This window comes from Motacilla alba, chromosome 7, assembly GCF_015832195.1.
Source record: "Motacilla alba alba isolate MOTALB_02 chromosome 7, Motacilla_alba_V1.0_pri, whole genome shotgun sequence".
In the NCBI taxonomy this organism is placed as follows: Eukaryota; Metazoa; Chordata; class Aves; order Passeriformes; family Motacillidae; genus Motacilla; species Motacilla alba.
Genome location: NC_052022.1, coordinates 9,182,889 through 9,192,623, shown reverse-complemented (window position 1 = coordinate 9,192,623; position 9,735 = coordinate 9,182,889). Strand labels below are relative to the sequence as shown.

At 44.4% G+C, this 9,735-nt stretch overlaps 1 protein-coding gene across 2 annotated transcripts in view; it reads right to left on the bottom strand.

The window, feature by feature from the left end:
* Positions 1-94: 94 nt before the first annotated feature.
* ESYT3 (extended synaptotagmin 3) overlaps positions 95-9,735 on the bottom strand; it is a 36,460-nt gene continuing 26,819 nt past the window's right edge. For both annotated transcript variants that reach the window (XM_038142435.1, XM_038142434.1), the window contains exons 15-23: positions 9,278-9,343; positions 7,868-7,954; positions 6,885-7,034; positions 5,933-6,366; positions 4,786-4,875; positions 4,128-4,259; positions 2,565-2,670; positions 1,930-1,979; positions 95-1,036 (exon numbers count right to left, since the gene is read on the bottom strand). In XM_038142435.1, coding sequence (XP_037998363.1) covers positions 1,000-1,036; positions 1,930-1,979; positions 2,565-2,670; positions 4,128-4,259; positions 4,786-4,875; positions 5,933-6,366; positions 6,885-7,034; positions 7,868-7,954; positions 9,278-9,343 — 1,152 coding nt within the window. In that variant the 3' untranslated portion in view covers positions 95-999. The remainder of the gene's footprint in view (positions 1,037-1,929; positions 1,980-2,564; positions 2,671-4,127; positions 4,260-4,785; positions 4,876-5,932; positions 6,367-6,884; positions 7,035-7,867; positions 7,955-9,277; positions 9,344-9,735) is intronic.

Here is a 9,735-nt window from a genome sequence, read left to right as displayed (position 1 = left end):
CTCTTTTAAAATGTTGTTCACATTTCCAGATCAGTTTGGGATGGGAACACATTGTTACTCAGTGAGTATTCTCTCTGATTATGGACTAAGGCAGACTGGATTAATGTAATCTAGGCCAAAAATCCTTGAAATTTGCTTCAGGCGATGGTTTGAAGTTACCATCGTTATATTTCAAAAGTCAGTTTTAGAAAGGATTAGATCAAGTCTCTTATGCAAGACAATTAGAAGTTTATTGTACAGAAACAAGTACACCAAGCTTCCAAAAATATTTTGCCTCAATATTATTAAAGCTTAGTTTACAAAACTTTGCTGTTCCTCAGACAGAATCTGGGTTTACAAGATTTTGAAATGTACTGTAACAAAGGACAAAACCAGTTAAGGCGTCACAAACTAAAACCTTAATGACATCTGGGTAAGTTCATCTCCCTGCTTTTGGAAGCTCATTATTTACATACCTGCAGCCAAAGTCAGCTAAGGTACTTTTGAACAGTTGACTACCAACTTAGTTTCTCAAAAAAAAAAAAATAGCTGTTAAAGAGTTTCTCTTTTAAAAGGTTCTGTAGCCCTACAGCTGAAGAATACTGTTTCAAAATGTATTCTTTTAAGAGTATACCACTGACATGTTAAAACAACATGAACAAGCTCCTAGGGCCATCAGACTGCCAGGCAAAGTAATGACACTTGGCTGACAGTCCAAAATCTCCCCAGGCACAACCCTTCTGTAAGAGAGGTTTCACACTTAGAGGTCCTTTGAGGGGGGATTTGCCAGAAATAGCAAAAATAAAGGACTTATTCTTTAAGGACAAATTATTCCCTATGTGGGGGAAAATATGTTTAACTTCAGTGAAAACTAATCCCTGAATAGGATCATTAAATTTGCATGTCCTGAGCTGGAGCCTGCTTCAAATTTGCAATGACTGTGCAAAACATGTTAATTACAAGAGATATGTACATCCATATGAAGTGGAAAAATTAGTAACTTATGTACATGAGAAGAAATCAGATTTTCTTGCGTCTGCTCCTTGTCAGCTCAAACCTGCAAGACAGACAAATAAATAATTACTGTAGTTGAAAACTTTCTTAACAGTTTTAACTGGCACAGTAGAGAAAACCTGGGCTGCTTTCTTGCTTCTGCTTCACAGGCAGCACAGCAAAGGAGGCTCCAGAGATGGCCTCAAACTTCAGCTCTTCACCAGGAACTTTGGGTGCATCCTTTTTTTCCTCCTCCCATAATTGCCCTGAGAGACACACACAAGCTGGCCAGGGAAATGTGGTTTTCCTATTGGAATATTGGCTCACTGCCTGTACAGATGGCAAGCTCCTGGACTACCCACACTACATTCCTCGGGCTCCACTGAAGGAGAAAGAAGGAAGAACTCCTGCCATTTACTAAAGACACAGAAGTGAAAAAAAACCCAAGCCTGGTTCTCTGTTCTGCCTCAGACCAGGAACATAGAAACCTCAGAACCACAATGAACGCACAAGCAAAACTGTAACTGGCTTATTATAATAGTTTCTATAAATGCTTTGTAATTAAAGTTTTATCATACATATATATTGCTGATCAGAGTATTTAGTTAAGATCTTTATTCAAGTTAAAATTTGTTGCCAGGTTACTTTAGTAAACAAAATTCTTTTACTTATGTGCCCCTGTGGCTTTTATGGCAACTTAAAATATGCTGAAGACTGTAATTGACACAGGCATCTCATTAAAGCTGTCTCACGGGGCAGGCACTGCACAGCCAATGGATTAACACACAATTTAGATAGAAGTACCAGATTAGCTCAAGTTAGTCCAGCCTTTGCAGGTCAAATATTCTTCTTGCTCCCCCAAACACAGCTCAGTTAGCAGCACTCACTCCCACAGCAGTCATGCGAGTTCCCAGCAAAGCAATGGGCAGGGTTGGAAGTATGGAGATGAGTACTTACCATTGGGCAAAACCTTTTATTAAATCCTCCCGGGACAAGTCAATGCGCACCTTTAAAAAGCAAATTTTATTTGTTTGTAGGTTATTCAGCATATAAATTGATTAGCTAAGCTACCACTCCTCCCAAGTCAGACCCACTTTCCAGTTGTGGGGCTGCAGCTCAGGCTTGAGGAAAAATGGAGCTTCCCACATTCCCAGGTTAGTGTAGGCATGAACCAGCTCCATTTTCTATAGCACTACTTGGAAATATATCTGTCACTGAAGAAGCAATTGCAGTTTGCTTTTCACAGCATCAAAGCTGTTCACAGAAAGTCAAAGCAGGGTTGGCAAACTGTGGGGTTTAGTCCCAATGCCTTTCTCAGCTCTGTGTTTGTGCTCTTGGAGCTGTTCCCCACACGGGCAGCACAAGGACCCAGGAACCAGGGCTTACTTCAGGAGCACCCTTCTGAAATGAGACCACGCAGCTCCCACATGGATACAGCCTCATTTGAGATGAAAATCTGACAGGAAAAAATTGTTTCTAGATTGCCAGTCCTATTACTGAGAATCAGTTACTGGAGCCACATTTCAGGATTTCAGGAATAGCCCTGAGTGTTCAGCTCTGTTATATCTGTAGTGGAGATTCTTTAAACTTACTTTCCCCAGCTCCTTCCTCTCCTGTGAAATGAATGGCCTGCTGTTTTTCACTGCAATGTCCAGTGTCCTTTTCTTGACATTTTCCAAAGATTCGAAAAATTCAAACCTTGAAATAAAGTTTAAAAAGAGGAGACTTAAGACAAAACCTAAAATCCTATGAGCACCAGTGGGCAAAATATAGTGACAGAGTACAGCATCAATGGCCAGGACTGTAACAGGGAAGGAACACACAGAAAAGGCAATTCTAGAGTGAGGTTTTATCTACATTGCAGGGAACCTTTTCCAAGCCTCACGAAAGATGACAACATTGTGTTCAGACTGTCCACCATGCCAGGGGGAAGGAGGAAAACACGCATCCAGGATGAAATGTCATTTAACATTATTTTCCCCCCTCCATGTAAGCTCAGCATGTTTTCCATGCAATGTTCATTACTCAAGAGGAAATAGTCATGAGCCAACCCCCCAAGTTCACAGAGCAGCCTTGCACCACACCAAGAACAGACAAAGGCTGAAACCTGTGGCAATTAAATTCTTAATAGCTCTGACTCAAGCCTCTGGCACACATGGCTAATATCAAGTGAGTTTTGTCCATGCTAAATCACTCCAGTTCTGCCCACCTGAATAGCTTTTCCTCAAGTCAGAGCTGTGAAACAGGTAATGTGTTTTGGAGCTAAGCATTATCTTTAATTGAGGATGTACAGGATACGTCAGTACTGAGGATGGGGAAAAGGAGATGCTCTTCCCAGCTGCTGGGATGGCACTAAATCAGTGCAGTTACTTAAGAACAGACATAAGCAGAACCCTCAGCTTTGGTGTTTTGAGTGTTAAGAAGGAATGTTTTTAAATCTTCTCCATTTCTGACTTATACAGAAAGGACATTACACAGGAAAAATATAAGCCACCTAGGATCAACCAATATTCACATAAATCCATGTGTACCTTCCTCTAATTATGGGATTAAAACCACCTCTCAAAAGTGCTCTACTTCTAAATGTCACTGTGTTTGGGTTTATGCAAAATACATTCCATTTCAGTGGCAGAGCTGTGACACTGTCAGCAAAGAGGTGGGAGCATTTTACCCTGCTCCCACTGGGCCTTGATGACAACATTCACCTGTGTGCCCTAAGGGTGGACTAGTCTCAAAAGGTTCTGTACTTCTGCCTTGGACCTTTGGAAAGATGTCAGAATAAGCATGAGGCAAAGCAGTGTGAACAGAGCAGTAGGCTCTGGGAGGTACCTGAATGGGCAGATTGCCTCTGCCATGACAGGGAGTTAAACACGGCAGGAGAATGTGGAGTTTGCAGAGAAGCAAATGCAACCTGGGGGCAGGGAAGGGGCAGGGAAGAAGGTGTACCCTTCTTCTGGGGGACTTGCAACACCACAGGCAGAGCAAGGCCAGCCCCAAGTACTTGTAAGTGGCAGTCCAAGTGCCATTTGTTTCAGAAAAGCTGGAAACATTCACAAGAGAGTCCCTAGGAGCTACAGCAGCATACCTTAGGAAACCCTGTCATTACACAGAGATCATAACTATTCCAACCATAATAACAATTTACATTTTCTTACTTCTCATCGTATTGGGGGTTCAGAGTTTTTTTCTTAACAGAAGTCTTCTTCCTGCTTGTCCACCTTCTGTCTGGAAGCAGGTATATACGAACATATGGATCGACTCCACGATTGGAAGAGGGTACCAAGTTTCTGTAAAAGAAAAACAGACAATCAAGGCAGGTTCTCTCACTGTGTGTTTTAATACCTTGGCTCTCTTGGCATCAGACCAACCCTTCACAGGCCAAAAACATTCATCCCAGGAGCTGGAATATATGCAAATAAAACTTTAAGATTGTTTAGTTAAAATATTTACTCCTGAGGGTGTGGCCACTTAGTGGGGTTCCTAAATTAACAATTACATATACAGTCATAGGACTCAATCCTTGTTACAATGCCTATCCCAACACCCCAAGACACACACCAGTTGTCAGTGCTATCCAGAGGAAATTTTGGGATGGTGACAGTTGAAGCACCTCTACTGCAGTGAGCACAACTCGCTGGGTTCTCTCCCTGACCTGCTGCTGGCACTGACCAGAGCTGGGCACAGAGAGGCTGCACAGCTGGAAGCCAGCCAGCACTAAGGCATCTCCTGCTGCACAGAGCTCTGCTCCAGCTTTGCTGGGTGACTGACAGGGCTCAGAGAGCTCTTCCCTCTGTGAGCCATCACAAGCATTACCTGCAGCCGTTGACCAGCACGACCAGGCTCTGCCGGATGGAAGCGTAGCGCACGGTCAGCTGGATCTCCCCCAGAGGCATCTCAGTCCCGCTGCAAGACATGGCACAGTCAAGGCTTTTAACACGGCCATTGAGCAGCCCACAAGCAGACTAAAACCAGCTTTCAGGGCACCATCCTTCTTCCTGGCATCCTAAGGTTTGCTGTCTAGGAAGCAGCTGGACCACAGAGGTTCCACAGAAGCCCCATTCCTGCCTTCTCTGCAGGTACCCAATTTCAGTCCCACAACACAAACTGCCAAAAAAGCCCCTATGCGGCCCACTGTAGACGGAGCAGCAAAGTACAGGTTAGTGTGTCACACATTCCCTCAGGAATGTCTGTATATGCAAAATGAGACCTTTTTCACATTCCATTCTATGTGTTATTAAAACAGCTCAAAATCCAAAGTACTGCTTAAAAATGGTTTAAAAATAGTTTATAAATTTAGCCCTGTTCAGAGCTAGAAAATTCACTAGTCACCAATTCACCAAATTGCAGCTGGAGCTGAGTTTTATGTTCAGGTTTATAAAAACTCTGATGGTCTCTTAAGTGAGGTGGATCTTGGTAACTTCTGTTGATTAAGGATTCCAAAAGCTCCATTCCATGCCTCAGGAGGAACAAATCCTTCTCTCCATCCTGCCTGACAGAGCAGCCTCACACTGAGCACTGTGAGAAGGACACACACAAACACACCTCTCCACAAAAACTTTGTTCACAGCATTATCAGTCTTAAAATGTGTTGGATAAACACATTCAGAGATTTAAGCAGCCAGAGGTGCCTATCAAGAGTTATTTAGGTTATTACAGAAGTGGGATGTTCCGACTTTGAAACCCTGTTGCTAAATGAGTGTTGAGAAGCTCTTCAACCATATAAAGCCAACACATGCAGCACTCTTAGGAGAGCCATAGAGTGAGTACTTTCTCTTTATATCTGCTCTGACAGTGCCCTGTAATTTACTTTGCTGTTGACTGGAATACCTAGGTCAATTCTTTGTAAGGTGACGTGAGACCCAACACCCCAAATGATTTAGCAGCCTTGAATTCACCTCTATGCAACAGTAACACCTAAACTTTCCCAAGAGAAGGACAATTCAGCTGGAACAACACCTACTTATGAATGTCCAGGTTGCTGCTACTTAATTCAAAGCAGGAAGAAGGCAGGGACCCCAGTGAAGTGACACTGGGTGCCACCCTCATTTCCTGCAGGACAGGCAGTGTGGGCACAGCCACTGCTCCGCTGGGCAATGCTGATGGTGGGCCATGCTCTGGATTTTGCTTGCCCTCTGCTTTATCAAGGCCAGACACAATTTCACACGGTACAGGGGCTCCTGAACTGTCTTTAGCATCCAGGTCTTCTCCACTGTCCTTTTTTGGCAGAGATTCAAGTGCTGCAGAGTCTTTGCTCATGGGAGGTACTTTTGAGACTTGTGGAGAGGAAAACTTCTGCTGGTTTCCAGCCTTCTCCGTGACACGCACGGGACCTAGCTTCGAGGCATTGACACCAGCCTTGACTCTTTGTGGATCAGGTTCTTCAACATTCAGTGCCTAAAAATCACAAGGGAAGACAGTGAGTGCTGCTCCCACAGCACTGGGGTGAATGCCAGCATTACCACCCAGAAGGAAATTTCACCACAAAACTGTAACAGCAGGACTCTGCCATTACACATGAAAGGGGCCCCTGGGATGCACTGTGGTGTTCTCTCCTCTTACCCTACTATGTTTGTACTGAGCAGTGTATAAATACTGATCAGAGCACAGTGAGGAAAAAACTCCTAAGCATCAGTGCTGATTTCCCCAGCTTATATTTTCTCAGTCTAGCTCTTTATTGTTGGGAGAAAATTTTCAGCCATGGCACTGCACTAAGTTGTATGAAGCCCCAGGGATACCTCTCAACTCCACCACACACTTCTAATTTCACTTAAATACCTTGTCACACTTCTCCTTTCTACTCAACTGTGAAGCAAAGCTGCCTTTCTTCATGCCCACCTTTCATCTCTTTTGCCTGGTTACAAATGGATGCTTCTGCAGGGGAAACCCAGTGAATATGGGAAAGAACAACTCACCCGTAGTACAAGTTTCATCTTAATGAAGCTGTCTGAACTGGAATGGTCCAGCTGGAATCTCTGATCCAGAGTCATGTTTGGGTCCTTAAGTAAGTGGGAGAGACATACCACTGAAGTTCCCAGGGCACTGTCCCGCTCCTTGTCTTTTATCTGGGTGATGGAAGAAAACAAAAGTTTTTATTAGCTGGCAAACTGGGAAATGCACCACTGGGAATGCAAAAACAAAGCAAGAAGATATTTCAGACAGAAACCAAAATTAGCCTACTTGCTTCAGTATGGTTACGTCCAAATGGGTGATGCCATTATTTCAGGAGGGTAACAAGTTAGTATATTTGGAGTGAAAATCCCATCTCTAACTATGCAGAGAAAGAATTGCTTTAACAGAAAAAACATGCCCTGAGATACACTTGATTTTCCTTGCTCACTTTAGGGACAATGTCCTAAGCAATTGAGATGGCAACTGGTCTAAATCTTTACATGTACTTCAGGTAACAGCTTGTTTAGCCTATTTAACCTCAATACACCTTCCAAGTTCAATTCCTTTCTGTATCCAAGTGCCCAGCCACAGACCTGGCTGTGGCTGCAATGCTGTTAATGGGAGACAGGGCTGCTTAAGGAGCCAGAGCACAGAGGTGAAGAGGCAGGGCTCCGGTTGAGAATCATGAAGGCTGCAATTTCTGACAGCAAAATATTGATGTCTTTAGTACACACAGACCTGTATGAAATGTCCTTTGCACTTTACAGCCAGAAACATCCCACATTTTGAACTAAGATACTGCACATTACATGATGCTAGAACAAGGGTAGATACCACCACCACCTAATACAGAATTGTCTGTGCAGCATGTGCTTCTTCCACCTTTTAGTAGGAGGAACCCAATATATGACAATCCCACACAGAAACAACCAGCACTGAGCTCCATAGAAGAGGTTTCTTCCTACAGATGTGCAGTTGATCTTCAAAGGAAAGGCTTTTCTCTCACCTCAATGTGGAGTGACTGGGAATGAGCACTGTGGACAAAGAAGGTGAAAGCCTGGCCCCACGTGGGATCTTTGCTGAAATTGCAGGTCTGCAACAAGAACATGCATTAGCTTAGTCTCTGAGAAGCAAAGAATCCATGACACTGATCACCAGAGAGGGCCATGGTGGCCCTCAGCGATGCTACACCCCAGCTGTATAGAGAGAGTGGAAATTCCAGGTCAGAAGCATATGGAAGTGAAGTCTCTGGCAAAACCAGAACAAGTTCTTTGGGGCGTGGAAATGCCAAAGAACAAGTCTGGTGAGCTGCAGTTGGCCCCACCAGCACTGCCTGGACCAGCAGCCTGTCTCACCTGCAGCGAGGCACCGCTCCCTCCCTCCCACCTTCCCACCCAGGGAGAGCCAGAGCACTGCTTCCAGCCTGCAGCACTTGGAGCCAGCTCCCAAGGCTGCAGTGAGTTGACAGGCAAGGGCAGGAAAGCTGGAGGGGCAGTTTCAGGAGTGTAGAACTCCTGGGAAGAGTAGGAGGGCACAGCTTCAGCACCATCCACTTCAAAGAGGAAAGAGCATGGAAAGCACCCAAGGGGACTGTGGCTGCTCTGTAAACCAGCTGTCTCTGCCAGGCCATGAATGCAGGCAGCAAGTGGAAAGGAGCAAGGAAAGCCTGGAAGCCTGACCTAGCTTAGGAGAGACAGCTGATGTGGTAGGGAAAGGGAAAGCCACAAAAGGTAAAAATGCAAGTAAAACCCAATTTCTGGGTGGAGCAGGTGGAAGGAGTAAAGGAAAATAGGTGCCAGTCCTGTATGCTTGTGTCTAGCCAACAGGATTTATTCCTATTTGCTGGAGTTCAAAAGAACAAAGGGCTCATCCACATCCAGCTGCAGGATGGTGAACATGGCAGCTACTGGGAGGGCAGAGCTCAGCTGTTGCTTATACTCACGAGGCAAAAGTAATTTTTAAATAATGAAAAAGGAACTGGAAGTGAAGTGGAGGAGATGCAGATCCATCTTGACTGGGTTTAAAAACAAACCAAACCAAAACAGTAAAACTGTGATACACAGGAGCCAGGAAAGACTCTGAGGAAGGAATAAAAACCAGCTTGATGCAAATGACACCCTGCTCTGAGAAACCATGAGCTGGATTGGAGATTTATAGAACTGGAGTGTCTGGGCCAAGATGAACTCTTGGACACAGGCATGCAACTCCACCTGTGTACAGCAGCTGATCAGACACCCTCCACCACCACAACTCGGTGACACAGTGGCTCCACTCCCAGGCTCTGCAGCTATCACTACAAGTACAGCTCTTCACACCAGCTTCACAAGAAATCCTTCCCTTCCTAGGGAATACTTGGGGACAGTCACCCATAAGATGGAAAGTATCTAATGAAAGCAGAAGAATTAAACAGCCTCACCTTACTCTTCTGAGTCTTGTTCCCAACTGTGAGCAGGACAAAGGAGGAAGGTTCTCGTTCCATCTTCTGTCATTTAATACAAGGAAGAAAGAAGAAGGCAGAAAAAAATTAAGAAGATTATAGTTTTCAAGAAGCAATATCAAAGCACTATTCTTACTTGAAGTAAGTTGCTGGAAAGCTGACAGTATTTATTGGATGTGGGACCTCTGAGCAGTGTAGCACACAGGAAAGCCTCCAGCAGTAACACAGCAGTCTTACTCTCCACCATCAAGAGTACACATTTAAGCCAAAGCTTTATGTTTTTAGATTTCAACAGGTGAGCAGTTAAAAATTTGTCAGAAGCTGGGAGGAAACAGAGAGCTGAAGGCTCAGTGGGAAATCTTGATCTTTCCTGACTGAACCAGGACTCTCAGAATTGGTTTCCAAGGCTCAGGACTTGCTCCAAAGCAGCTGGAAGC